The 26,903-nt window shown below is 39.3% G+C and overlaps 2 protein-coding genes across 10 annotated transcripts in view; one reads left to right on the top strand and one right to left on the bottom strand.

Moving 5' to 3' along the window:
* TOP2B (DNA topoisomerase II beta) overlaps nt 1–16,264 on the top strand; it is a 62,903-nt gene extending 46,639 nt beyond the window's left edge. The window contains exons 20-36 of the mRNA XM_038175537.2: nt 12–160; nt 1,313–1,544; nt 3,041–3,175; nt 3,663–3,863; nt 5,663–5,858; nt 6,011–6,102; nt 7,225–7,380; nt 7,514–7,597; nt 8,639–8,836; nt 9,194–9,338; nt 10,577–10,735; nt 11,542–11,749; nt 12,237–12,319; nt 12,622–12,732; nt 14,452–14,568; nt 15,445–15,542; nt 15,779–16,264. Coding sequence (XP_038031465.2) covers nt 12–160; nt 1,313–1,544; nt 3,041–3,175; nt 3,663–3,863; nt 5,663–5,858; nt 6,011–6,102; nt 7,225–7,380; nt 7,514–7,597; nt 8,639–8,836; nt 9,194–9,338; nt 10,577–10,735; nt 11,542–11,749; nt 12,237–12,319; nt 12,622–12,732; nt 14,452–14,568; nt 15,445–15,542; nt 15,779–15,940 — 2,526 coding nt within the window. The 3' untranslated portion in view covers nt 15,941–16,264. The remainder of the gene's footprint in view (nt 1–11; nt 161–1,312; nt 1,545–3,040; nt 3,176–3,662; nt 3,864–5,662; nt 5,859–6,010; nt 6,103–7,224; nt 7,381–7,513; nt 7,598–8,638; nt 8,837–9,193; nt 9,339–10,576; nt 10,736–11,541; nt 11,750–12,236; nt 12,320–12,621; nt 12,733–14,451; nt 14,569–15,444; nt 15,543–15,778) is intronic.
* Nucleotides 16,265–16,313: 49 nt separating this feature from the next.
* The window catches only part of RARB (retinoic acid receptor beta), a 319,793-nt gene continuing 309,203 nt past the window's right edge, over nt 16,314–26,903 (bottom strand). For all 9 annotated transcript variants that reach the window (XM_072033461.1, XM_027451076.3, XM_027451077.3 and 6 more), the window contains 3 exons: nt 21,208–21,412; nt 19,731–19,889; nt 16,314–17,733 (listed from right to left, as the gene is read on the bottom strand). In XM_072033461.1, the coding sequence (XP_071889562.1) occupies nt 17,537–17,733; nt 19,731–19,889; nt 21,208–21,412 (561 nt within the window). In that variant the 3' untranslated portion in view covers nt 16,314–17,536. The remainder of the gene's footprint in view (nt 17,734–19,730; nt 19,890–21,207; nt 21,413–26,903) is intronic.

Below are 26,903 nucleotides of genomic sequence, written 5' to 3' on the forward strand. Positions count from 1 at the left end.
TTTTCTTGCAGCAAGCTTTAATGATGACTATTGTCAACTTGGCTCAGAACTTTGTTGGAAGTAACAATGTTAATCTGCTACAACCTATTGGTCAGTTTGGTACCAGGCTTCATGGTGGAAAGGATGCTGCCAGCCCTCGTTATATTTTCACCATGTTAAGGTAAATACAAATGTACAGCTAAACACATACTTCTGAAAAGCCTTGTTATCAAACTAATTCTTTCACAAGAGGGGTTTTTTGTGTGAGAGAAATTAGGGAGGACTGGAATATTTTGATGCATGTATGTGCTCAAATTCTGCCTTACATCTGTAAGCGTGTTTTTGCACCTAGATTGTTCTGCATAGATTTTTTATGCATTAGAGTGCTGTGGGAATTGTAGCTTTTAAGGAATTAAACTTTGATTTGTAAGTAGGAAGGTTGAAAATGTAGATCACTTAGATCAATTGCCAATCTTAAATTGTGACTTCTTATAGAAGCACCTTTCAGTTTCTCTGTTCAGGGTGAAATCTACTAAGTTTTGCAAAGGAAAATGTGTTGCCACCTGGTGATGAGTCCTTCAACTCAATGTTCTTTTGAAAGTTGAGAATGATTATTTTCCTTTCTGATGAGTGTCTTCATATCAAGCTCAATTACACATACACAGTTAATCATGAAGACCTTATTTAAGTGCTGATTTTTCACAGCCTTGAAATTATAATACCTTGAAATTCAATTTAACATGCAGTGAGTGAGAATTTCTGTTAATTGTAAGCTTTATACATTAGTATCAGGATTTATTCCCCTCTTATATATGTTCTTTGTGTAGTAGCCTAGTTTTAGACATTCTCCTTTTCACGCGAGGTGCTGGAAATTGTGTTAATCCAGGACAATTTCCTACATGAGCAGAAGGAGTCACCACTGTAGGATTTTTTTTTTTTTTTTTTTCAGAAACTCAGTGAAATTTTGCAAATACTTTCATACTGTGTTGCTTTATTGTTGGGTGGGTGACTTTCTGCCACATTGAACTGTGTGAATTCTGAATGCTTCAAAGAACGGTATTTCTGTTGATATTAAATGTTATCAATTATTAGTATATTGTGTACATGTATTACTGGGAAGGAAGCTAGTATCTGTTATTAATACGCTATTCCATTGAGAAGAACTTTTTTTTTTCCCTCAGGAGGTATGTATGTTGTATTTTCAGCTTCAGAAAGGCAAAGAGAAAAGAAGACATACAAACAGATCATATCTCGACCCCCTGACTGTTAAAGCATTGTGCACTTTACTTACAGGACTCCAGTTAAACAGTTTTCTTCTTTTTCTTTTTTAAAGCCCTTTAGCCAGGCTGCTTTTTCCATCAGTGGATGACAACTTGCTTAAATTCCTCTATGATGACAACCAGCGCGTAGAGCCTGAATGGTACATTCCCATCATTCCTATGGTTTTAGTAAATGGAGCTGAAGGAATTGGTACCGGATGGGCTTGCAAACTTCCAAACTATGATACCAGAGAGATTGTAAACAATGTCAGACGAATGCTGGATGGCTTAGATCCCCACCCTATGGTAAAAATAATAGTATATACTAGTATTTTATGTGCTTGCTAAACAAACCTGATTTAATACATAGAAAATGTGTTCATATCGCTCTGTGAATGATTGGAATATCTGGCTTGGATTGTCCCAGTAATTCTGAGTAGGAGCTTTACTTGACTGTTGGGATGTGGCTGGGGAAATTCAACTTGAAGCAAAAAAAGTGCAATTTGTTTTTTTCAAATTATTTTGGAGGACTTTTCCTGTGGTCCGTTGACTGCAAGACTTTGAAGTTTTAAGTTTTACGTGTAGTTATGCTGCATGGAAGTAGAGTAAAAAATTGTGCCACTCTTTCCTTTCTGAGGTACAACTACTTATCTTCAGCCAAATACGTTTCCTCTGTCTTGTGCTTGAATTGTGCTTCTACATATTTGTGAGCATAGGAGAAGATATTGTTACTGTTCCAAGAAAAGCAGCAGTAGCTTCTGCTCCTTTAGTTAAAACTTTACAAGAACTTCTTGGAGGTGGTATATACTTGAAAAAAACTTTGGACAGTGAGAATATTTGTGTGAACCCAGAATCTCTGTAATCAACAGCTGAAATACAAGCTATTTAACCTTTACTTTACAACTAATGGATATTGGTACTTTGTGTTTAATAAGTCATAGAAGCAGAAACATCTCTACTTAGATCACAGTTCATTGCCTCTGAGCAAGTGTAAATTTTCATGACCTACTGAATTTCCTTTTGCAAATTCTTAGGAACAATAATTAGATTTTTTTAAATTAATGCAATCCATTGCCCTTCCTTTAGGACTCCTAGGCCTTCTGTGTAGTCTCACAGTCAATTGAAGCTTCACTGTGGTTGAAAGAGGCAGTTCTGCCTCCATCTAGCTCCTTTCTGTATGCTGGTATGTGTTTGTGGCTGCATGGTAAGCTGGATAAGGGAATCAATTCAGTTAAAAAAAAAAAAAAAATCCCCACCCTGTTAGCTAATTTTTAAACTGGATGGGTTCCACTATCTTTGCCAAACAGCACATGGATGAGAAAATGGCTAGGGGAGGTAACACTACTTCTCCATTTCTTTCAGTGCTGATGTAAAGCTATTGTGAGACTTGGGTGTTAATCTGCTTTCTGTCATGCCTTAGCTGCACTTGCAGTTTCCTGTAAAAACAAAACAAACAACAAAACAACAACAACAAAATCAGAAATTAAAAAAAAAGAAAAAAGAAAAAGAAAAGCCACCTTACTGGATTCAGCTGCATCTTCTTAATCATGTATCTACTCTGTAGACTATAAGACACTCATTTCTGTCACTTGCATGTGTGTATTCTGTTTTTTTTCATAATATTTTTGCTATGACTTTAGATTTTCACAGGCATGAGAGGCTGGTTGATGGATTAGAGCAATATAAAGTGATAGCTGTATGGTGTATGGGAAATAAATATTTTTTTAACATCTTCTTATAAGATTTCTTACCATTCCACTGTTTTGTTTTTGTTTGTTTGTTGTTTTTTTTTGCAATTTCAGCTCCCAAACTACAAAAACTTCAAAGGAACCATTCAGGAACTTGGTCAAAACCAGTATGTAGTCAGTGGTGAAATATTTGTGGTGGACAGGAACACAGTAGAAATTACAGAGCTTCCTGTAAGAACATGGACCCAGGTAAGTAGCAGAGAAACATAAAAAAAGCTTTATGTTAAATTACATAGTCCTACATAGATGACTTTTTTCTACTTCTGATCATTTTACATGCATGGAAGGAAACATGGTTTCATTCTTTTCTGTGCCTTTGTAGAAGATGTTTTTTTACTTGTGCCTTCTACTGTCCATACTACTATCTGCTTCTCCTGCTGAGTTAATATATTTCTCTTACCCTTTCTTTATTTCCCTTTCTTTATTTCCCTTTCTTTATTTCCCTTTCTTTATTTCCCTTTCTTTTTTGAGTAGACTTTCCTGTCCTTCTTGGATGCCTCTTAGTTTTTTTTCTAGTTCTAGCCTTCATTTCACAAGTCATACTGGTTCTGTAAATTATCACTGGTATCAGATGTGATACACACAGAGTTGAAATCTTAGGTTGATTGTTAGGTTGGTTTAAGGAATTATGAATTTTAAGAAGTGTTTCAGTTTTTGGCTGTATTTTTTTTAATAGGTGTACAAAGAACAAGTTCTAGAACCCATGTTGAATGGAACTGAAAAAACTCCAGCATTAATTTCTGACTATAAGGAATACCACACTGACACAACTGTGAAATTTGTTGTGAAGATGACAGAAGAAAAACTTGCACAGGCAGAAGCTGCTGGACTGCACAAAGTTTTTAAGCTTCAAACAAGTCTTACTTGTAATTCTATGGTAACTTTTTTATGTTTGGCTATCAGAATCCTTAAAGTTGCTTGTTGTAAACTCAAATGTTTTTTGTAATGGTTTTGGCATGAGACCAGTTCTGTGCATGACTGAGCAAATCTCTCTTCATATTTTGCTGCTGCCAAGAAATAATTGTCAACTGTTTGAATTCATTCTTCCTGAAGATAATGCAAGTCTTGCTTTTTTGGTCACGTTGAGCCATGCCATTTGAATTTTGAAACTTCACTGGAACTGTCTGGGTATTGAACAGTACCGTGTATTTGAAATCATTTAAACAGTAGAAAAATTTATTACTGATGACAAATATTAATTCAATATGGATCAACAATCCCAATTTAGTCCTAATGGATCTTTCAAACCAAACTATACAGTCTCTGGGTAGTTAGTTTCCTATAACTGAAAACTTCCCATGCAGCTAGCCCAAAATGATTAATGTAACGTTAATCATTCAAATAACTTTTCTGCATTTTAATTAGATTTGAGTTTTAAACTTGAGACAAGTTCCATTTTCAAAATTGCACTTTATGCATGACCTGTAATAGGATATCTGATGTTTCCACCAACATAACTCCCAGTTTAGGTTGTAAGGTATAGAAAATTCTATCCTTCAGCTGCTGAAGACGTAATGGTAATATAAATTACTTTATACCGATTCATTTTGTTCGTAGCAAGATGGGAATAAGAATGTGAGTAAACACACGTGTATTTATTACAAGAGAGGCACTTGAATTGTAATACTATTTCTGTCTGAATATTCCTAATAATCTGTCTTCACAGACTGGAAAAAACAGAATTCTAGTCTTTGTATGGCAGGTACTACTTTCAAACATCATCACAAAGCAAAACTACCAATACTGTTACCATTACGGTAACACATAAAAACTATGTGAAAATAGGTTTAAATTTAATTAAAGACCACGTGACTGGGAGATGATAAAGGCCTTGCTCAAACGATTTTGTAGGTTATTTTAGAAAAAAGAATATGCCAAATAAATTGATAGTACTTCTCACAGTTTTGAACAACCATATGAACTACTGTAAAAATCTGTCTTCAAATTAATGTTTTAGCAGATTACAACAATTTTTTCACCTCAACCCTGTATTCTCTGCTTTCTGTGTTTGTGTAGGAATTCATCTATCCTAGTGTAAGCATCTTAAAAATTTAGATGCATACGTGAGCTAGTTCATTATTCATCCAATTCCCAAATAGATGCCTTAGACAGATGAATTGCTCTCTGGAGGGGCTTATTTCTTTCAGCTGACTATAGAGGGCGCCTAGGGTGACTAGTTCACCTCTAAATGTCTAAACTGGAGATGTCAGAAGTCAGGCAGGATTGATTCCACCAGTGTGTAAAAATGATTTCTTACTTTGTGCTTGAACTTGAAGGATTTCTGGAGTGTTTAAAGTGACAGTTTTCACAGCTGAATTTAGAGGTTATTAAAGATGCTCTTCAACTGTTATGTTAAATGGTTGTGAATCATCAAGTGATGCTGAGCTTGTGCTTTAGTATTTAGGTAAAATTAGACATTCAACTGAACTCAGGCATACTTCTCTATATCCGTGTTTCTCTGCTTGAAAGTATTACCATAAATCTCGTGTTAAATCTACGTCTTCAAAATAAAATCTATCCGGCTATGTGCTCTATAGTTCCACGGTAAGGTTTGAGCTCACAGTCTACAAAATTCTGCTCTTCATATGATGCATGTTTATGAGCAATAGAAATAAACTCTAACACAAAGCTTGAGTTATGCAGTCTCTCTCAAGCAGTATATTATGTATTTTATAGGTGCTATTTGATCATATGGGATGTTTAAAGAAGTATGAAACAGTGCAAGACATTTTGAAGGAGTTCTTTGATTTGCGATTACATTATTATAGTTTGCGCAAGGAATGGCTTGTGGGAATGTTGGGTGCAGAATCTACAAAACTTAACAACCAAGCTCGCTTCATTTTAGAGAAGATACAAGGAAAAATTACCATAGGTGAGTAAATACTCTCTAAAACATGAGTTAGAATTGATAACAGTAGGGGAAAATGTGGAATTTATTTAAAAATAGTAAAACATTCTTGCATGTAAGATGCTTATTTTCAAGACATTTATTTATTTATTTTTGATTGTGTGTGTATCTTGTAGAGAATAGATCGAAAAGAGATTTGATTCAGATGTTGGTCCAGAGAGGTTATGAATCTGATCCAGTTAAAGCCTGGAAAGAAGCACAGGAAAAGGTAATAATCTGAAATCTCTGGATGCATTTGATGCTATTATTATAAATGATACTCATTTCTTCAGATGTTTGTTTTCTAGTAGTCTAACTTATGACACAGCCCTTGAAAAAGATTATTCATTACTCCTTCTCATTGGCTTCCATTCTAACAAATATAAACTCATATAGAAATATTGTTGCATAATATTGGTAATGCACATAGATAATTCTAAGACAAAAACTAGGTAAGAGTTGCAAATGAGAACACAGACGACTGAATTTTCTAATCAAAACTGGCAACTAGACTTCTGACTGGATGATACGCTAAATGCTACATCAGTTATTCCAGATTTAAAACTGGTATTTCCCATATTATTTGTCACATTATAGTAAACACAATTATTTATATAGAACCTATATAGAACCTATTAATCGGTTTTCTGGAATGAAACTTGAATATTGTAAAGCTATGACTCTTGAAGTTACCTACAAGTGACTCAGACAGGTTTTTTTTTTATAGCTCCAAAAGAATGACAAGTTTAATTTCATACTTTAGTACAGGAAGATGAAACTGCTTGCAAATTTTTGTCAACTACTACTTTTCTGGGCCATTACCACTGCTTTTGGCTATTTATTTTTCATTTCTCATTTGATTTGTTTTGCATTTTTTTATTACTACTGTATTTTAACTCCACGCAGTATAGTATTTTATAGCAAAACTATCATTAAGAGAAATTTTGATCCACCTTCAAGCTACAACTCTTACGTTCAAGGTTATTTTAGCAGTTTGTATAGAAAAACACTGTGCTTATTTCTAAAGAAACAGATGTACATGCATATCCAAAGGGCAAAGGACTCCAGCCTATGTGAGATACAGAGGAGGGTACCAATTTCTGCGTCTAACAGGATACAAGGCATATGGCTAGCATTAGGTTCAGCTGTATTTTCTTAAATCAATGATTAAACAATACAAGTATAGAAAGGGACAGGAACATGGGGTTTTGGAAAGGTACAGAAGAGTGTTTGTGTCATTGAATCTGTGAGGAAACACCTTACTACTCCAGCAAAGTGTTTTGGAGGAGTGTTAAGTAGATGCATAGAGCTAAGATTATTAATGCTTCTAAAACTGAATGTTTTACTTTAGGCAGCAGAAGAGGAGGACCCGCAGAACCAAAATGATGATGCATCCTCTGCTTCTGGCTCAACTTCTGGCCCTGATTTTAACTACATATTAAACATGTCTCTCTGGTCGCTTACAAAAGAGAAAGTAGAAGAGCTAATTAAACACAGAGATTCAAAGGTTGGTACGCTGTGGGAGGCTTGTTCTGAAATGATTTAGTAATTACTGATGTTTCTAATTACCATGTTCAGTTTAGATAGTATTTACTTTGGCTGTAACTTAGTAACTTCTATGTTCTATTTTCACATTTTAGGAGAGAGAACTAAATGACCTTAAAAGGAAATCTTCATCAGATCTCTGGAAAGAAGACTTAGCAGCTTTCGTTGAAGAGCTTGAAGTATGTTTTACATATCTTTCTAAAAATATGTATTAAAAATAAGCAAAAATTAATAATAATAAAGAAGAACACATTTTGAATTAAAAACAGATGGTCCTCCAAATATAGGGAAAAGTGGGAAATCAGTTTTGGATAATTGAGTTCCTAGTTGTGGTCCTCAGGGATTTTTTCTTACATCTATACAATATCATGGTTTTTCCAAGTCAGTGAAAGGAAAATTACCAGAAGCAAATTCATTTTTTGATGACACAGAGATTGAGAGTTGTAACTAGGAATAGTAATAATAATAGCAGTTGTGCGTGTTCTACTCAGTTATGAGGCAGTAAGCATTGTCAAATGCAAACCAGTACATCTAGGAACAAAGTACGTAGACTATAAATATCAGATGAGGGTCTTTTACCTTGCCTCATTAGCAACTCTGGAAAAAGTTAAATGCATATTGGTGGGTAACTTGCTGAGCCTCAGTTTTCAGTGTTGCCAGAAAGTGGATGATGTAATCTTTTTGAGGTAGCACAGGATAATATAAATAAGGCATTTATTTTATTTATTTATTTTATTACTCTGTGTGTTCGTTGTGCAGCTGTAATTCAAGGTATTCTGTTCTGAAGTCTCCTTTTCAGCTATATGTTGATATTGTGAAAGAAGCTGATGAAAGGACTGAAAAATGTGCCTTGCAGAAATTACTCTAAAAGCCAGTTTCTTGCTTTAAGTGACAAAAGACTGAAAAGTTACGTCAGTACCTAGATATGTATATGAGGAACAAAATAGATAAAAGAAAGATTTTCAATCCAGCAGTGTCCAAAAGTTCATGCTTACTTAGGCTTGAATGAAAGTATAATTTTTAACTGCATGTGGTAATTAAGAACTTACTAAGATCAAGTGGTTATTTTTCCATTACTAGAATGTGTATTATAATTCATCTGACAATTAAGGGAAGTCTTATGCTCCATGTTAAGAAATTAATCATAAATAACCACTGTGTTCCACTTTGTCCTTATCAAAAAAGATTTTTTTTTCTCCCCCCCACACGTTGTTTGTCAGAAAGTAGAAGCACAGGAAAGAGAAGATGTTTTGGCTGGCATGGTTGGCAAACCAATAAAAGGTAAAGTTGGTAAACCCAAGATGAAGAAACTTCAATTGGAAGAGACCATGCCATCACCGTTTGGTAGAAGAATAGTTCCACAGATTACATCTGCAATGAAAGCAGATGCCAGTAGGAAACTGCTGAAAAAGAAAAAGGTAAATCAAACCACTGTTGTGGTTACAATTATTTATTATTTAAATACTGTATTTTTCTATGCTGGTAACGTAAGTCCAAGCTGCTTGAACCCACTAATGCTCTTTATAATGTTCAGCTGCCTTAATGCACAGAAAAGTTAATACTTGATATCTTTTCTTTTGTGTTTGAAAGTCTCTTTTGACTACTTATTGTTGAGGTGCTTTTGTTAATTTTTTTTTTCCTTCCAAGACTATTCAACAACTGTTAATAGAGTAGTCTACTTTCATTTATTATGTTCTACAAAGTTGTATTGCAGTTTTATCTTGAAATTTTAAACGTATAATTTTATTTTGCCCAACTCTTTTATATTTTTTTAGGGTGATACTGATTCTCTAGCAATAAAAATGGAATTTGATGAAGAATTTGGTGGTGCACAAGCTGAGGGTGGTGGGGATGACTCATTGAATACGACAGCCTCAGCAACTAAAACCCCCAAAATTAAGAGAGAGAAGAAGGAGCCTGGTAAGATCCTTACACAGTCATCATTAAGCTTAAATGAATAGTAATTTTGCATTAAGTATATTTTTTATGTATTTAATAGGAGGTTGGAACTAGGTGATCTTTAAGGTCCCTTCCAACCTGAGCCTCTCGATGATTCTGTGATGATTCTATATTTTTAACATGGTGAGAAGGGAATTATACCCATGTTAATCACTATTTCATCTGCTTTTCTTCCTCAAAGAGATGTGTGGAAATACTTGAAGCACTTTGGCATTACAGCATACGTAGAGATTAACAGCAGATGTAGTAAATGCTGAAGTTAAATATGTTGTCACTTCTATCATTGTTCTCTGCTTTTACTAACTTACTGAAATTTCTGTTAAGTGAACTGCTTTTCTGAGGGTGGGGATAGATTTTCTACATCTGATTTTGAGGGGGAGTTCTAAATTTTGTTCTAAATCTTCTATGTAGAAATAAATAGATAAGTAGAAAAAACAGATTATTTTTAACATAATTAGATTAATTCTGTTTAAACAGAAATTCCTACCTTGTTTGTCCTCTGACGCTGAAGGGCCAGCACTGACCTTCAGTCTGAGTGTAATAGTACAGGCTGTAGAACTTGATTGAAGACATCTATTTCCGATTGACATATTCAGTCATTCTGACTGTTTACCAGTATGCATGTTATGGCTTGGCTTAGTAAGTTCACCGAGTACAGTTATGACTGAGTTGTCTACGTGAAGCTCAGATCCACCCTAGCCAGTGTTGAGCCAGAGCCAATTAGCCCAACTTGACCTGAGCTTTCCCTGCAATTGACTGACTTGTATCCCCCAATATCCTCCCTCTGTTTCCCATGTTAATTGGATTTTTCCCATAGCTGTTTGTGATCCTGTTCCCTGAATAATGGAAAACTGTGCTTTTCCTGGAAAATCCCAGCAACCTTTAAAAAATGGAAATTTGCACAAGAGCTAAAACTTCAAATAAGAGACTTTTAAGTTTTTCTGTCATAAAACAAATTTGTTTGGCATCAGCAGGTCAGGTTCTGTGTGAAATTATTTCATCACATTGTTAAATTTTCCTTCAGGAAGTAGAAGAAAATTTATGATGTTTAAAGGAAAGTTTTTTTAAGATAAATTATATCAAGTTTATGCATCATAAGCAATTAGAAAAGGCGAAGTGTCTTTCTGTTTTTTTGTTTGTTTGTTTTTCCCCTTTTCTTCCCTTCCCCTGACTGTAACAGATGCTTTAACTTGTTACAGGCACTAGAGTAAGAAGAACACCATCATCTACAAAATCCAGTGGAAAAAAAGTAAAGAAACGAAACCCATGGTCAGATGATGAATCCAAGTCTGAAAGTGATTTAGAAGAGAATGAGCCTGTGATTATTCCAAGAGACTCTCTTCTTAGGAGAGCTGCAGGTACCCAAGCTTTTGCGAAATGTGCATTGTGCCTGAAAATTTAAACTACAAACCTCCATTCTCATTTGACCACAGCATTCTGTTGGGACTTTATCTCCTACAGATAGCTTGCATTATATTTTTTTCACTGTGATGATTCCGGAAAACCTCTTAATGGCAGAACCAGGAATTGCTACAGAAGCAACTGTAACTTTGTCCAGAAATCTTTTACTTTATCCAATACAATAGAATAGAAATTACTCACCAAAAAAAAAAAAAAGACACTAATGCAGTTATCTTGTCAAACAAGGAAGCAAGACAATGTTTGACAAAACAACCCCAAAACTATAATGGCTAAAAAATAAAATAAAATAAAAATCAGAACAGTCTAGGAAAGTCAGAAGTACCAGAGTCTGAAAGTTTTAAAAATATCTAAATATTTGATAGTTTAAAAAAAAAAAAAAAAAGATTTTTCTGGAAAATTGATTTTTCAAGCTCTTGATTAGGAAGAACGTTCAAATGATATAGTGAAGAAAACTGTCATCGTAAGTGAAGGATTCTTATTCCTTAAACGTGCTTCTACAGTGATGTCTTCATAACGCCATAAGTTGAAGGTACCTGAGCAAGCCACAAGCGGTGTCAGATATTTCATAGCAGTTTAAAACATATACCTCTATTCTTCCAGACTCAAACAAGTTTCTTTTCCCCCACGCGTTTTGTCTTGTATAATCTGAGGCATGGGTTGTGTAGTGACTTCCACTTTATTTTATTTATGTAGTAACATAACCAGCTATCTTGAGATGTGTAAATATGTATTTTTCTTTCAGCTGAGAGGCCCAAATATACGTTTGACTTCTCAGAAGAAGAAGATGATGCCGATGATGATGACGATGCCAACAATAACAATGATTTGGATGAACTTAAAGTAAAAGCTTCTCCAGTTACAAATGATAGAGAGGATGAGTTCGTTCCCTCAGACAGTTTAGAAAAAGATGAATATGACTTCTCCCCAGCTAAATCAAAGCCATCTCCAGAGTAAGTACTGGAATTCAGCAGTATTTATGTTCTAATAATTTTTTATATATATAAGTCCTTAAACAAAACATCGATCAATTATTAATCTACATGTGCCTTGTAAAATAAAATTTATACATTGCTGGGGAGGAACGAAAGTCTTCGCATTGCAATTGACCAGTACAGGGGAAAACGTGACTTACCCATCAAGAATAAAGTGCCAGTAATGTCATCCATTAAAATGCTTTTAAGTAACATTTTCTGGTTTTCCTTCTTGAACCAGCTTGGTATAGAGACCTATTGATAAAAAAGTAGTACTGTTAATTTTAAATGCTTACAGTACATGACTGGAAAGTGATTTTAAGAATTTGACTGCTGCAAGCATACACAAAGATGCTAGAAATGCATTGTAGTGCCCAAAGAGGAATTTAATCTCTTATAGACACTATAATGTCTCATTATTTCAGTATGTAGTTAATGCAATTTCTTGTTGTTTCTTGTTTGGAAGGAGGAAAACGTCTCAAGAGAAGAAAAATCAAGATTTTGGGAACATCTTCTCTTTCCCATCTTACTCGCAGAAGACAGATGATGGTGAGCTTGTTTCCACTGATCTATTTGCCATTAGCAACTGTTATGGACTGTGTTAGGGGATTTATGTTGTTAACACAAAACTCATGAAGTAGTTGTAGAAGAAAGATGTTGAGATTTATAAAGGGGAAAGAGGTTCTGATCCTTAGAGGAACATAGCTTGTATCACAGATAAGAAAATCACAGTACATAGCCTAGCTGTAGTATCAGAGGAATGTTTCTGTGAGATTGAATTTGACTTACTGATGAATGATTTTAAATATGCAGTGAACAAATCTTAATGTAAACATACTCTGTGATTATAGATACAACAAAATTGGACAGTGATGAAGAGGATTCTACTCCTGTTTTCTCTTCGTCTTTCACCCCAAAACAAGCAGAGAAAATTCCAAGTAAAACAGTAGCTGCTAAAAAAGGTAAGTGTAGGATTATTCCATAAGTCAATCCTTTTTAAAAAAACTCTTCCACCTTTGAATCATCTCTTTACATCTTAAAAGTGTTTTTACATCTTTGCCCAAATTATTCATGATCACAGTTTGATGATCATGGTTTGTTTGACAGTGCAGTGATAACCTAACATGCTTAGTTCTCGGTCAGCTAGTCTCCTAGTCATCTCCTCGATTGTGTCCATCGTCATGCCTTATGTCAGCAGCTTGTTCAAAACCCATCTTCTGGCATTGCAATATTCCATTCACTCACCCTCACGCTGGGGGATGCCCATTGTGTAGCTGAAACAATTATCCCAGACAGCTGTTTGATTTTCTGTGACTTCAGAGCTTGGATTTGTGAGGACAGGAAGCTGAAACTAAAGAACTACTTGTTCTGCCTTGCTGTCTGTACAGTCACATCCCCTTCTCAGAGAAGGGAACATAAAAGAATAGAAAGGAAAATAAGGGATTAGGTAGGAGTTCAGTTTCTTTTCAGACTTCAATCAATTTGAGATGAAATCTCCTGATCTCTGGTGTGCACTACAGAGGATCAAGAGACTGCTGAGCTTGCTTTCCATGCGCTCTTTGAGAGGTCTGTGGTTCTAGTGCTTTATAGTAAGCCTAAGAGAAATCCCAAAACCAGTCTTACTCTCTGATTGTAAGCAGCTGCTCGCCTTGAATAGCACAGCTGTCAGATTCCAGCAGTGAGAAGTCCCCTGCGCATCAGTTGTGGGACTGACTCCGTTCCTGAGCCTTCTGCCAAAAATCTGGGCTTCTTGAGAGCGTGCGTACCTTGACGTCAGTGCAAACTTCCATTTTATGTCATGGTACCAAGCGGAGAGCTTGGCTCTCCTGATCAGGTCTAGTTGCTGTCCGTGATCCTTCCCAGTTGTACGGTGCAGGAACCACTAAGACAGTGGCTCAGAAGTCCACTGGGAGGGAGAGGAGTGTTCTGGAAGCCATGGACACTATTACTTTAGCTCCAGGTGCCATTTAAGAGTTCTGTCATCTTTGGATTTGCTGTTCTGTGAGAGAACTCCCTCTCCCCAGAAGATGACCAGTGACGACAGGCTCAGTTTCTGGGGGGAGGAACAAGCAGTGTTTGTGGCAGCGTATCGTACTGCTCTTTCATTCCCCGGTTACTTCCTTCTCCCGAATTCCTGGTTTGTCAGCCACAAGCCCGCACCTTTTCTAACATCAGTTAACAGAATTTGAGGACTCGGGGCCAACTGAACACAGCCGCATCTCACGGCTTATCTGCGGGGTAGTGCTTAGCAATGGAGCACACTTTGCTTCAACATCACCAAAGTAAAATAGTAAGCCAACGTCAGGGGCTGAGGTTTAGACGTCCTCCTACAGCACTGTATAGGTTTTGGCCAGGTAATTGTGCCTTGCACAATGCCTTGTGCTGTTCATATGAAATTTGCCTACTAAAAGATGAAAGAGTATTTAGTTCAAGGCACTGGAATGGACTGAAGGCACTGATACCCCTTAATTAGAGTGTGACAAAGGAAACCTCCTGTTTATTTCTCACTGTTCTAGCATGCAAGTTAAAATTTGTTTTTGCCATGTGCAGAAACTGCTCCTCTCATTTTAATATCTGCCATTCATGCTGTAATATCTGCCATTTATGCTGTAACCTAATAAAATTGAATACTTTAACCAGTATATGAATTTAACACATTTGGTATCTCTACCTTCCAACAGCAAAAGTAGATGCGCCACCTAAACCCAAAAGGGCTCCCAAGGCCAAGAAGGTGGAAACTATAAACTCTGACTCGGATTCAGAATTTGGCATTCCAAAGAAGACCGCAGCACCCAAAGGTAAGAATTTTGGTGTAATGCTGACAAGCAGCACACAAGGCTGTGCGCTCTGTCATGATGGGGTCATGATGACTTTCAAAAGGCAGTAGAAGCAGTCTCTAAGCGTAGAACCTCGTTGGTTTATTAGTAAATGAATCACCAGTGGGTTATTCAGCCATGAGCTTTTTGTGCGACAAGTTTACCAACTTTTGACAATCAATTATGTGAACTTTTGATCTGACCTTAACTGCTTGGGATGCATTTAATAACTCCAAACCCCTGTGGATCGCTCAGCTCTTCTATTGGGTGCTGCTTAGTTTCATTCTTTGATCTCAACTTTATATGAGTCAGTAAAATGTTGGTAACTCTAATAAGTAAGATTTTGTGGCTCTTGTTGGCATCCTGTTCTCAGATGCCACAGTCCTCAGAAGAGAGTGACAGCAGCACATCAGCATACCAGTGATTTGATCAGAACCGTTCATAAAGGCAAAGGATGTGTCGCTGCTGGTGGCTGCGGTTCGCAGTAAATTTACTGAGCTGTGAAGGTGAATTAAATGCTGCATAATTAGCACAGAAAGCTACTGAGGACTTGCGGTGCACCAGGAGTCTGAAAGTTTAGCTAATGAAGTTTGACCCTGTTTTGAACCATCAGCATGAATTGATAGCGTGAATGGTAACTGCAGAAATATGAAAGATTTAAACTGGGAATATCAAATACATTGTATTTTACTGCTGTTGTGAAGATGGTTAAGCTGTAAACTAAATTTCATCTTTAACATGTAGACATTACTAAAATGTAGTACTTTCACAGTTTGTTCAGTTTGCTGAATGTTATTTATTAAAAAAAAAAAAAAAGAAAGAAAAAGAAAAAGTCAATTTATATATTCTCCATCCTAGGAAAAGGTAGAGGGGCAAAGAAAAGGAAAGCATCCAGTTCAGAAAATGAAGGTGAATACAACCCTGGGAAGAAGACACCTAAATCCACACCAAGCAAGGTCAGTTTCCACTACAGTCCATTCTTCTTGTAAAATAATAATAATTATTATAATAATAATACTGTAGGGATCACTTTAGCTGAAAGGTACGTGTTCGTACTGTGGTTTGCCGATACAGCACCCAGGGTGTAGGTGTGGTCAGGCAGTAGATGTTAGGGAAGGTTTGCTTCAGTTGTGAATGTTCGAATGCAGCACGCGCAGAGCTTCACAACTGATTTGTCTTTTCTTTTCCAAAGAAATCTAAGAAGGCCGCTTTCGACCAGGATTCGGATGTGGAAATCTTTCAGTCAGGCTTTGCCTCTGAAACAGCCCCGAAGCCCCGGACAGGCCGGGCTAGAAAAGAAGTAAAATATTTTGCAGAGTCTGATGAAGATGATGATTTTGATATGTTTAATTAAGTGCCCAAAGAGCACACAAATGTTTTCCAACAACTATCTTGTGTTGTCCTTTTGTCCCTTCTGTCGCAAACTTTTGTACATTTGACTTATTTTATGTGATAATGTAATTGATGGTTTTTATTATTGTGTGTAGGCATTTTAACATTTTGTTCTTACACCTACAGTTTTATGCTCTTTTTTACTCATTGAAATGTCATGTATTTGTCTGACTGGCTTGTAGAGATGTTCTAGACAGCTGTGCTAAAGCACATTTTAATTGTCATGGTTGCAAACAGCAAACCTGCTTTTTGAAATGAAGTTTAAACATTAAAAAATGGAAAACTATCTTGTGTGTGTGTGTGCGTGTGTAAAATTTGGACTATTTCTACGCAGGTTTTTTTAAAATAAATATATTTTATTCTTTGCCAGGAGACTCCATGGAAAAAGGTAAACAGTATATGAACATAGAAAGCATTGTTAAACAATCTCAATGTACAAACAGAGCCAGTGAAAGTACATCACAGACTTGCTAGAATATATAAAAAAAAATCCACTAGTGCTTTAAATGAAACCTAAGAAACTGACACTTTAAATCTGTTAACCATTCTACCACAGTTTTCACTCTGCTTCATGGTGATTTATCAAGGCCAAGAAGGCAGATCCTCTCCTTGTATTTCTGGAAGTCCTAGCTGTACTTCCCTGGCACCCGGAAGGCTGGATAACCCAGCTAGTTCCCGGCAGTTGATTCTTACGGAAATACCCTAGACTCACCAAGTCAAAAGCTGTAAATGAGTCTGCTGGTTATCATCCCATGAAGTTTCCCTAATGGCTTGTGAACAAGTAAACAAAAACATGGTAACACTGAGAAGTGTTTCTGCCTTGGAGGCTATCGTTACTGTCGAAATGTTGCAGTTACTTGTGGAGCTAGGTCACCAGCCAGGTAAGAAACCACTTTTTTTCCTTTTAAAGTGACGTTAACAGTGGAACAAGTGACATCTGAATAACTGAGCTGGCAGTTACTGCTGATATTGATGTCTTTTCTGCTAGTGCAGTGAATTTTTGTATACTTTTTACAAGGAGATGCAAACTGAGGGCATCAAAGAGAAGTTTTCATTTAACTAAATCAGACGGTCCTTGCGACTTCCTTTCCTGGATGTGTACAGTAGTCCATTTCGTCTGGTTGGTGTCTTGATCGCTTTAGGTATGAGAGACAAAAGGAAAGCACCAAACATCCAGTATAGAAAGTACAGCCATACAGGTGTATGTACAAAGTCATCAGAATGCAACCAGAATTTAAAGTCTGAGATCTGTCTTGTCACCATGCAGTCTTGAATGTTCAGAGGAGAAAACAGAAGCTTAACTATTTTTTTTTTTGCATGAAATGGCTGATTTAGAGTTTCAAAAGTTTGCATTTTCTATTTTTAAGAGTTTAAACAGCAAGGAGTATATATCGATACATATGAAAATTTCTTGGTCCTTGTTGAGTTTTTATCTATATATATATACATATATAGATATATATTAAGTCCAGAAACTAAGCAGCAGTAAAAATGTTTCTCTTGCTTTTCATCCCTGTACATAAGGTATTAGGAATGTCTGAAGTAGCTGGAAAATGTCTTATTGCACCATGGGGGATTGACTGACACTGCTGTTATCCACTGAACTAGGTGAGATACTGGGACTGTGTTCTGCAGTGTTTCCGTTTGAGGTCGGTGTCAGTGGTTCGTGTCCTTCAGAGTTCTCCAACATTTCCTGAATGAGAGGCGGCATGGATCCAGGAATTTCCATTTTCAATGTAATGACACGTTCTGCACCTTTAAAAAGAAAACAAAAAGAAGTTCTTCCCATTAGGACGATTTGTACAATTTCTTTTTCCTTAGCACCATCAGTGGCAATTTCAGGGTACATTATTTTAATGGATTCGGTGTCTCCCTCTGTAGTTCTGCATACAAAATTACATAAGTAAGTGAACTGCTTCCTTCATTGCAGGAAAATGGAGTTAGATGAGCACTCCTTAGCAAATTAGTTTTAAATTGTGATCGTAGCACTTGATATTACAGCACAGGTAAATTGGATGAACCACTTCTTTTCAGAGACGGAACCAGAATGGCATTAAATGATACTGACAAATTAAATTCAACGGTGATCACTAAATGTCTTTATAAATTGGAATATACGTTATAGTCTTTAATCCAGACTGAATCTGCAAGGAGGACAAAAATGTTGCCTGATTCGTGTTAAATAGCTGAGGAGTAGGCATGTTAAATAGGCACAGCAATATGAGAGGAGTAAATATTTATTTTCTACATAACAAACCGTGAGGTAAGAATCAGAATTTAACAAACCCTTGTGCTATAAAAGACCAAACTCAGGCAAGTGGATACTTTTGTGAAGCTGCCTTCTTCAGCCCGCAGGTGTTTTGTCTCGTGCTAATTAACCACAAAAGTACACAGAAACACTGTTTACATCTGATTTAACTGAAGCTAACCACCCATTCACTACTTCTCCTCCAGTAACAACAATGGGTATTTTTATATAGAGACGGCTTCGCAGGCTATTGTGTGTAGGATTAAACACAATTACTCTATTAATCCTGACTACTCAGACTGTGAGACAATAACTAACACTAGTACAGGGGGGGAAAAAACCAACACAATGAAGCACGGTGCTCCTAAGGTGCATTGGGGCTTCTTGAACACATCGCACACGCAGGAAAGACCAATGCAGGCCCTGCCCAGATCCCTCACACCACAACATCTGCCCCGTACGGGCAGCACCCTGCCAGCCACCAGCAGTTACCTCTGAGGGACCCGTGTAGGGACGAGGACAGAGCTCCTCAGAGAACAGAAAGGTTACTGCTAGGGAAAGCCGGATGTGTACAGGAGCGTAACGCTGTCCCTCTGAACACTGCTGCCGGCTGCTGCTTCCAGGGGTAAGCAAGCAACAGTCATAAAACCCTGGGCTATTTTCAGGCACCAGTAACACCAATGCAGCCTAAGTGCTACGTTCTGCTGCAAGCAGGTGATGTATCTGAAGGACTGAAAGTAAGATACTAAAACAGTGAGTGTGTACAGTAAAGATTCCCTTCCACACTGAAGCACAAATGTGCTTTACAAAGTTTGTTGCTGGTGGGGAGAGGATTTCGTCTATCAATCAGGACAACTTCAGACATTTCAGAGCCATCAACCTCAGAGTTCAAGTATCTGGTATAATACATCTCATAAGATTCCTGACCATCAGCTTAAAATGAGCCAAATGGAATACAAATCTGCGCTTTTTAAAAATGAAAAGAAGGGAAAAAGAGCCAACAAAATTAAAAAGAAAATAGCCTGACTATTGCAGAAACGTTCCAGAGAGAGCCTGTGGACATATTTTGCTCATCCATGCTGCTACAGTGTACATGCTGGGGGGAGCACACGCAGTCACAGCAATAACCCCAGGCTGGAGGGGATAGCTTGTGCCTATGCCTTAGCTGAGGAGCTTCAAAAATCATCTAGAAAGGCAACAACTGACTTCCCACACAAATACTGATGAAGTCCCCCAACTAACCAGCCTACCTGTCAGGAACAAAGGAGCAAGCACCACAACTGCAAAACCACTGATAACTTCACACAGAATTGCACAAAGAACGTAGCACTGTGCATGTAAAGTAGAACCAATTTCAGCATGGCAGTTACATGAGCAAGGGGGAAAAGAAAGGCCAAGAAGACCTCCCAGTTATGTTAAACAAACAAACAACCACCCAGGTCTTCAGGCCTGTTTCCTCTGAAAGCACCATTGACGCTGAATTACTGTGAAATAGGGTAGGTACCTTTTGCACTGATGCTACGAAGATCTGTGATTTTCATTAAGATCTTTGGAAACATATGAGGCTTGTTGGGTCGTCTCTTTCGGATATAAATTTTCAGTGCCTCAAGCAATGGTTCCTGAAGCTTATCCACTTTCATCGGTTCTTCGAGGTCCTGGCGATCTGCAGGAAGTATCAGATCACAGATTTTAAATACATTTTTTTTTCATCACAGAAAAAAAAAATCACAGAAGTGAAAACCTTCCATGTTCTCAATTCTCCCTGAATTTCATCATTTCCTCCACTTATGTGGAGAAGTATGCAGTGCAGCTTGTATTCCATAGGAAGATGATAAACCCCAGTTTTCCAAAACTTGGACTCACTTTCCCTTGGTTACTGGGGAGGTTTGACATTTGAATGGTCCGGAATTACCAGCACCTCCCTCTCCACGGGGAGAACACCTTGCTGCAAACTATACTTAGAATTAATTTTGTATGAGTCATTTATAAGATATCTACATATAAGAAGAGATTACAGATGATTTATTTTTTGTATCAACTCTAACCCAAAGTGAGTTACCATCATATATCAGCAGATGGCAGTGCTAGCTTGAGTGACAGCAAACGTCACCATAAAGCGGGATACACCAGTAACACATCCATGACGTGTCAGAATCCATCACTGCTTTTGATGGGACATGGTTAGAGACACAAAAACAGAATGATTTTGTACTGAAGGTCCACTGTCAACAAAGACTGACTTTTGTTGTTAGAACAGTTGGTCTCTAATAGCACTTAAAGTACTGTGAAGTGTAATTCTGCAAAAAATAGTATCAAGTTTGCATTTCAATAAAATGGCTCAGCTAAACACAGCCTGATTCTAATGCAAGTCCAACATTTGCACAGTAGGAGAGAAAGCAGCTGATCAAAATTTACCTTACAGAGAATTTTGGAAAATATCTGAGACTTTTTTGCCTTTCAAATGTACAGTTTTACCTGATTTCACCCTGGCACTGTCCTTCTCAGTTGTAATCAAACCCCCCCAAAAAAATCATAGCCTACTTCTTCTAAAGAAGGTCATCACCAGTGAGTTCTGTACGAATGTAACTATGTGCATGCAATTTTATTTATGAGCAAAAGTTGCATAAAGGGTGTCTTGCTCGAGCACAGCTCATTCATTCACACAGGTGCCCACATACTGCTTAGGAAAAATGCAAGAGGATATATATGTATATATATCCTGTAGTCCTGTATGAGGCATCTGCCTGACAGTCTGATCCAATTCATTCAAAACCCTAATAAAAACAATAACCATCACCAGTGGAAAACAAATCTTTAGTGTAGGTGGTGGTGGATAACTTATATCTAATATATAATAATAGTACGTATGTATCTTTATATATATATATATATACACATATATACACGTTTTAGTACAGGAAAGCTAAGCAAGTAGAACATAAATGAAGAACTTATCGTGTTTGATTCGCGCAGTACGGTACCTCCACAGATGAGGCAGATGGCACTAAGGAGACCGGTTTCTGTATCATCCATTTCCAAAGGCAGGAGCTGGTTGGCAAACGTGAACACGAGGTCGGTCAGTGGGCCAAATCCAGCATTGTGCATCTGAGTTCGGTTTAGGGTAAGGCCATCTGAAAAGGTCATGGTGTCTTGTTCTGGCGTGTATCTTGTGCAAATTCTAAGGATCTGCGGAAGGATAAAAATGAAATCTGAAGAATTCAGCCCTCGAGAGGTTTGCTGCTTTCTCCCAGTGCGGCAAATTACCCAAGGAGCTGAAGCACACGTTCATGTCAAAGCGACCTGAAATCCAACTCCAGCATGTTCAGTTCCAGTAACACAAAATTTCTCTAGTACAACAGAAATAAATACTTCATAAACTATGATTAGTCTTTTATGGCAGAAATTGGTCACTTCCAAATTCACCCTCTAGTTATGAAGTAATCAAACCTTGCATGCAGTTCCCATGACTAACTCGCCAACATTACCATGACAATCACAGAAAGTGCTTGTTAATCAGTATGCTGTACACACCTACCTGTGGGACGTTATTGCACTGCTGCTCTGGTCCCAGCAAGACCATGAAAATGTCTCACCTTTTCAAACACACACGCTATTTCATCGATTTGGGGGATCAATTTTGCGTGACAGTGCCTCTCTGGGCTGTGTCTTGGTAAGGACAAACTCCCCCCTCTGCCTTGAGTGAGCACAGAGAGCTTCGAGGTGGTGAAAGAGGCAGCTCGTACCTTGTGCTCGGGGGTTCCTTCATTTCTGCCCTGAGAGCAAACCACGGAAAGCACTAACACAGCCAGGTGTGCAGCAAGTGAACAAGTGCTCAGTTGGAGCAAGGACAAAATGGAAAAGCAGCCAAACAAGCAAAGGCACAGGAGGTAATTCCCAGTCATCACCAACTTGAATAAAACACCATCCCTGCCTGCTGCATCGTTCCCTGTCCCCTAGTGCCTCCCGCGTGCCAGCAGGCTGCTGGGCTCTCCTGCAGATGGGTGCAGGAGCCAGGAAGTGCTGCTGCACACCCAGGCAGGACATCTGCTAGAGCGCAGCAGTACTGCTTGCTCAGAAATACCAGCCTACTTCCCTCACGGCTCTTTTAACTCAAAACAAGCCTGACTTCAGGCCACTGTATGGTCAGTTTTTGTCAGATGCTGACACCGTAGCTATACGCTGGTTAAAATAATCTCCACACACATTTGTGCTTTGCCCGTTTCCTCTCCACTGCTCGGGATCGCATTGGGCTTGCCCCGGGTGCCACCTCGAGATGGAGAGATCCTCTCTGCTGACTGCAGCTGCGAGGCCACTGCTCATCTTATCCTTCCCAGGCGGCAGGACAAGGTGACCTGTGAGTCAGAAGTCCTTGCTGCTCTTCGTCCACTTCCTTCCCTTAAGCACCTTCTCACCACCTCCCCGTCCCGCTGGCAGGAGGACAGGGAGGTGCAGGACAGGACTTCCATCCTGTGGCACACCCATGTAACATATCTCAGTGCCTCATGTTTCGAAAACCAGAGGTGGGAGAAGGCTTACCACCAAATGCAACCAAACCAAGCCAATCCAAGCCGAAATCTTGCGAAGTCCAGCTGATTAGCTGAGGCTGCGGCCCTGTTTCTCCAGGGCCCGGCTGCGTTTATGTCCCATGCAGTCATCTCACTTTGTTTTAAGGATTCGACTGCACAGATTTACACAAATGTAACTGAGCACAGGGAGAATTTTAATTACTTCTCTGACTACCCGGGCTCTGAGTCAGAGGCCCCCGCCGCTTGGCAGCTGACCAGGCTGGGGCTGGCTCTCCCACTTTCATCTTTGCCTGGCAACACTGCCCCAAATAAGCAGGGAGGAGAGCGAGGAGGATACGGCATGTGAGAGACCTACTGGGAAGCTCTTATTTCTCTTTTAAAATTCCTTGGTAAGAGACTTAATGGGGCGTATTTCTGCAGAAGGCTCTTGAGCTGCTTTCCATCTGAGTAATACCCTTATCTCACGTGGTGGGTACACGCCGAAGCACCGGGACTCTCTGTGGTTGGCCAGATGTGTTTTACATCGTTCCCCTGCCCCCAAATTGGAATAAACTCTTGAACTCATTCGCATCAATGACCAAGAGTGGCACAAATACGAACGCGCACACTCAGGTTCTTCACTAACCACAAATCCCCTCTAATATAAGTGATCTGAAAAGGCTGATGGTAACGCCAAAGGTTTTGGGTAATCACCAAAGTGTGTTTGAGGATTATCAGCAGGAATCAATGTTACCAAGCATGGCACCCCCTCAATAAAAGAAACCATGTTTGCCATGGTCTATGCTGCCAGTAACCACTGGCAGCTCTCTCCCCTGAAGTTCACCCTTGCCTACACTTTGGTATCTCCAGAAGGCATCCTAAAGAGACACCAGACACAGCAACAGCTTCCAGGGGCCTTGCATAAAGAATCATCAAAACCTACGAGGCCCACAGAATGCAGTTACTGCCAGGCGCAGGCAGCGACAGGGAGGGCTCCTCGCAAAAGGCAGCCTTGAGGCTTCGGTACCGAAATGCTGCTTGAGCCTTTAATTGGATGAGCCTGCAGCGGCTCAGACGGGGCACCCGCACAGCTGAAGCTCAAGCATGTGCTTTCTGCAGCGCACTTAACTTGACTGGAGCAATCAGGTCTCAGGTTTCTGCTGCATTCCTTCTACATTATCCCACAACACACTGTTATTAAACTCTGAGACAGATCATTTAAAATGTTTTCTTTTTCTTTTTCTTTCTTTCTTTTTTTTTTCTTTCTAATTTATGCCCTTCATCAAGATCTGTGAAACGCCATGGATATTGCTGAGTTGCTCTTAAACCTTTCTTGGGCAAACTTCCAGTGTCAAAGTAAAGTTGATTTCAAGCTCATATTCACTGAAGAACATATGGGAAATGTCAGCACTTCAAAATAAGAAATCACTGTATCTTTCTCCATTTTAAACTGTCTAGAAGACATCCTCCTAATGTCCTCAGCGCTGTTCAGATTTTGTAACTAAGCCAAGTATTTGAGCTGTCACTCTGCTCTTAAATGCCACTTGCAGCCATAAATAAGGTTCTTGCCCATGATTAAAGGACCCTTTGTTTTAAAGAACATATCTTCAAGTGTCTATGAGTCAGTCACAAAAAGGCAAAAACAAAAAAAAAAAAAAGAAAAAGAAAAAAAAACACCTCCCTACCGGTCACATGAAACCAGAAATATCCAGAAAGCTGCACTTACAAAATCGTGCTGCCATAAAATTGTTACCTGCTTGAAAGAGATCTGTGAAGGTAAGCCGGGCTTTCTGTAAGAAATCCTGTTTCTCCACGTTGGCTGCCTGAGCCGGGTGGGACGGTTTCCCAAGCAGGTGACCTGTGGCGGGGCAGCAGGTGAACAAAGCTCCCCGCCGCTCCGTGCCCATCAGCACAGGTTACTCCGTGTTTTCGTGCAGGATTTTACAACAGAAGTTTAAAAATGACATTACAAGGGATGAGCATTCAAGGGCTTAGGGCTTTATCCATCAGATTTAAGGGAGACTGAGCTCTGGACTCCTTCCACATTCGCCTTGCCAGAACAAAACGAGGCTGCTGGTGCTCCCGCTGCGGGGCCAGCGGACGAGCAGACAGAAGCAGTCACTTTTACGAGGGTTACTGACTGAATTTTAGTAATATTTACCCCCGAAACCTTTGGCTCCAGAGCAAACATAAATTCCACCGTTCTCAATTGGCGCCTTCAACTATCTTGTGAGGCCTGATGCTACTTCCCTTCCAGAATTTTTGTTTGTTTGTATATAAAACGATTCCTTGACCCAAATCCAATAGAGCTTATTAAGTTCCTGGCAGCGGCTCCTCTGTCGGGGTGTCAGGACTTTTCGGCATCGAAGGCTGCAAGATCCAACCAAGCCCTTGACGAGGCTTATAAACGCTTACGATTCGCCCTGGTGCAGGCTGAGGCAATGAGACCCTGACCCTAAACAGGGGTGCAGGACGGGGTGGCTGCAGAAAGGCACCTGCAGCACACACAGGGGCTGCCGGCAGGCACTAAGTGCCCGTGCTCACGCTGCGGGCGTACGGCAACACAGAGCACTCAGGATGCTCCTCGTGATTAGGAGAGCCAGCTCGCTGGGGGGGAAGCAGGCAGTATTGAAAACAGTGCTGAAAGTACTGGAATTTAGCTTAAATAAAGATACAGAGCCACACTGCGATTCAGATTATGTGCAGGTGATGTGGGTTTAATGGCTATGGGCATTTCACAGACCGTGCGCGCACGGCACATTACTGTGGCAGTGGTGGTGGTGATTATCCCTTTTTCTTTTTAAGCAGCACATAAAGTAGTCGCATAAAGCTTGTAGAAGTGCCGCACAGGAAAGTTAGGACCCTTCACAGCACACACACCTTACCTGCTCCCGCTTCTGAAAAAGCCTCAGCCCTTCCCTGCTACGGGGAGCTATGGCACTGGCTATGCCTGCCTGCTCAGGTGTGCCACCCCCTCCAGTTTTGTCAAAAATAAAGAAGGGTGGTCAGGAATTGCAGACCTCAGGAAAATTTGTAAGTACAGCTTGAATGCTGACACGTTCCCCTAGAACCGAAGCAGTGAATCATGTTTAAAAAAAAAAAAAAAAAAGAATCAACTCTTTCTATCCATGGATTAGTTGAAATATACTCATCATTTACTACCTGCTTCATTATTAATATTCTTTTTCTGTTCTGGCAACAAAGCTTTTATTTAACCTCCTTGATCAAGGTCTGTGAAGTGCCTTTATCTAGACCTGTACCTTTGTCTATAACTTTATCAGTCTTGTGTTGAGTCATGGGTTGGACTTGACAATCCTCGTAGGCTCCTTCCAACGCTATATGTCCTATGCTTCTGTGAGACTCTTCAGACAAAAATGCCAGCAGAAAAGCTTCCCCTAAATACTTGATAACACCCATCCAGGCTGCATGAGGTAAGCAAGACGCAGAACTATCAGGGGATCCCACACCATGTGGGGGGCCAGGCATGCTCGATGGGGTAAGCTCTAACTGCTCCTGAAAAAGAGCTTCAGGAGCTCACAGGATCCTTTGCAATTACAGAAGTAGAATATATATATATTTTTTCCAGCAGCTACAGACACAGCAAATGGCAGCTCCAAGCAGGGGGAAGCTGCTTAAGGCCTGAAGTTTTAGGGTTAAAGAGTTTGATTGCACAGTTTTTTGTTACATCTTGACCCCTTCTCTGCACCACCATTTTTGGCTATTTTCTGCAGTTTGCAAATGCAAAGCAATTCTCTTCCTCTACCTCTGGCAGAATACATTTGAGGAAATGCCAAACTTTGTAAGTTATTGCATGCCTTTCAGTGTAAGAGGAACGTAACTGCACCTTATCATACCAGAGCTAATGACGACAGGCATGAGATTGGGAATAAATGGCTCTGTCTTGTGGAGGGACCACACACAATAACGAGGAGACAGTCTGGGCTGAATGAGTGCCCGGACGAAGCGGACAATGAGAGGTGAACCTTGAGCACTGCAGGGCAACCTCAGCTTTCCCTTTTCTCATAGGCCAAAGAATAATATCCCTGCCCCTCTCCCACCCACTTTTCCTCCTACATCAATGTCCTCTAGATGCGATTCTTCAAAACAGCTCTTGACAGCACAAGAGGAAAAGGTCACAGCAGTTAATGTCTTCCTCAATATGATCCTGTTTG

The sequence above is a fragment of the Anas platyrhynchos genome, chromosome 2 (assembly GCF_047663525.1).
Source record: "Anas platyrhynchos isolate ZD024472 breed Pekin duck chromosome 2, IASCAAS_PekinDuck_T2T, whole genome shotgun sequence".
Lineage (NCBI taxonomy): Eukaryota > Metazoa > Chordata > Aves > Anseriformes > Anatidae > Anas > Anas platyrhynchos.